Source organism: Zophobas morio, unplaced genomic scaffold (assembly GCF_036711695.1).
Source record: "Zophobas morio isolate AGI-343-1 ecotype UQ-CSIRO unplaced genomic scaffold, CSIRO_AGI_Zmor_V1 ptg000009l, whole genome shotgun sequence".
Taxonomy (NCBI): Eukaryota; Metazoa; Arthropoda; class Insecta; order Coleoptera; family Tenebrionidae; genus Zophobas; species Zophobas morio.
The window spans coordinates 8,119,321-8,121,666 of record NW_026972114.1 but is presented as its reverse complement, the minus strand read 5'-3'; the positions used below and the strand labels follow the sequence as shown (position 1 = coordinate 8,121,666).

Sequence of the window (2,346 nt, the reverse complement as noted above, 5' to 3'; positions counted from 1 at the left end):
CCGATATTCTCGCATTAATTTCTCTATCCAGTTTTCCATTTGAATCAGTTATGGTACCCAAGTATTTAAATTTTGTTACCTGCTGGATTCTCGACCTCCCTAAACGTATGTCTATTTGCTTATTATCTCTAGCCACAACCATGGCTTTGGTTTTGTCTTTATTAATTGCTATTTTCGATTCTTCTAAGACCTCATTCCATTTGTTTAAGGAGTTTTGGAGTTGCTTTTCTGAACTAGCTATTAAGGTGATGTCATCTGCAAAAGTACAATTTACGATTTGCTGTCTTTGTAGATGTTTATACCCGACTGTGGTTTTGTTGGTTTCTTCTTCGCATTTGCAGATGATTTCGTTCATGAAGATGATGAATAGTAGTGGGCTTAGCACTCCTCCTTGTCTAACACCCTTTGTAGTTGCAAATCTAGTTGATTTCATATTGTGGGCCCTAACTATATTCCAATTGTTTCTGTATAACGATTTTATGGCTTCTAATAAGTTGTTGTCGGTGTTATGTTTTTCTAGAGCTCTCCATATAAGATTTCTTGGGACTTTGTCAAATGCCTTTTGTAGGTCAATAAAGCATAGGTAAAGTTCTTTGTCATCCTTCTTATATTTCTCCATGCATTGTCTGATCGTGAATATATGATCTTGAACGCTGTGGTCCGGCCTAAAACCGCTTTGTGCATCGTTCAGTGAATCTTCTACTGTTGATCTCAGCCTTATTTCCAAAATTCTTTCATATATTTTTGCTGCCACGCTTAATAATGAAATCCCTCTATAATTTCCGCATTCTATATAATTTCCTTTCTTATGTACTGGTATGATCGCTGCAGTGGACCAATCCTCGGGCACTCTCCTTGATCTCCATGCTGTTTGTAGTATCTTGTGTAGATATTTAGTGCCAGTTCTGCCCATATATATATTTGATCATCTCTGGTTTGATCATGTCAATACCTGCCGCTTTGCCGTTTTTCAATGATTTAATTGCCGATGTTACTTCGTCTATGTGGATGTCGTTTTCTGTGATCTCAGCTTTAGGTTCTGATACCGTTGTGCCATCGTAGTTTGATGCTTCCTGATTATTTTCTGTTCCTTCGAGCAATTCGGTGAAGTACTCCTTCCATCTGTCGAGAATTTCCGTGGGGTTGTTGAGAATCTGTCCTTCTTTGTTAATGATTTGACTCACTGATTTGTTTTCTTCTTGTCTCAATCGCTTTAGGTTCGCATAGAAAAGTTTTTGGTTACTTTTTCTGTTCTCCTCCATTTTTTCCACAAATTCTTCCCACTCCTTTGCTTTTTCTTTTTTAATTGTGATTTTGGCAATGCTTCTGCACGTTTTATATTCCTCATATGATTCTATAGTCCCTAATTGGTGGTACTTTTTCCAAGCATCTTTCTTTTTCTTTACTGCTTCTTGTGTTTTTTTGTTCCACCAGTGGGTCTTTTTCTTCCTTCCCCCTGTTGTCACAGTTCCGCAAACTGACTCTGCCGCTTTATGTAGTATCCCTTTGTAGCAGCCCCACATTTGTTCTAGGTTGTAATCACTATCTCTATTTTCCAAATCTATTATCATTGTGTTTATTTGCCTCTGGTAATCTCGTCTTCCTTCTACTTCAGCTAGTTTATATACTTTCGTGCTTTTCTTTGCTTTCTTGGCAGTTCTAATCATTCTTGGCTCTTCCTGGATTCCTAACTTGTGTCAATAGTGAATGGTTCTTTAATCAAATAACTCAATCACTAGTTAAATTAATAATTTTTAAAGTAGTTTTGCGAAATTTTTCAGGATGACCGGTTTTTTTTTGCCGGTCAGTGTAAATATGTGTAATTTTTGACGAATGAATTGGTTTTATCAATTTATGATAAACAACTTTTAAGGAATCACTTGAATCATTTAATAGAAGCACTGTGCCTCGCTTGGTCAGTACAAATGTGGAAATATTAATTACACTGGTCAACAAAATTCAATTTTTTCTCTCTAACTTTGACATAATTGTAATGTTTTCGTTTAATTTGTCTCTGTGTTTGTAACAAATGGCATAAACCTTACAACTTAGCTCAATTAAAAAGAAAAATGCATATTTGATGTTAAAAACAAAAAATCAGGTAAAACAATTTAATTTTTGTATATTTAACGGCAAAAAGTGATGTATTAACAAAAGAACAACCATAATTAAGAAAAAAACAACGATTTTAGTTTAAAAAACGAAAAAAACAAAAGAAACAGCTAGGGCCGACGTTTTTTCGGTTGCCTCCTATAGATTTCATTGGAGATCGCTCGCTTGATGATCCCGCAGTATTCTTCGAGCATTTAGGTGTTCCATCGATCTTGGTAACGTTTTTCTATCCAC

General features: G+C 35.6%; 1 protein-coding gene across 1 annotated transcript; it reads right to left on the bottom strand.

Moving 5' to 3' along the window:
* Positions 1-893: 893 nt before the first annotated feature.
* Positions 894-1,667, bottom strand: LOC135125709 (uncharacterized). Its single transcript, XM_064051367.1, has one exon. The coding sequence runs from the start codon at positions 1,665-1,667 to the stop codon at positions 894-896; it is 774 nt and encodes a 257-aa protein (XP_063907437.1).
* Positions 1,668-2,346: the final 679 nt, after the last annotated feature.

Excerpts from the sequence above, each read along its gene's own strand:
- LOC135125709 (XM_064051367.1), bottom strand. The coding sequence starts at position 1,667 with ATGATTAGAACTGCCAAGAAAGCAAAGAAAAGCACGAAAGTATATAAA.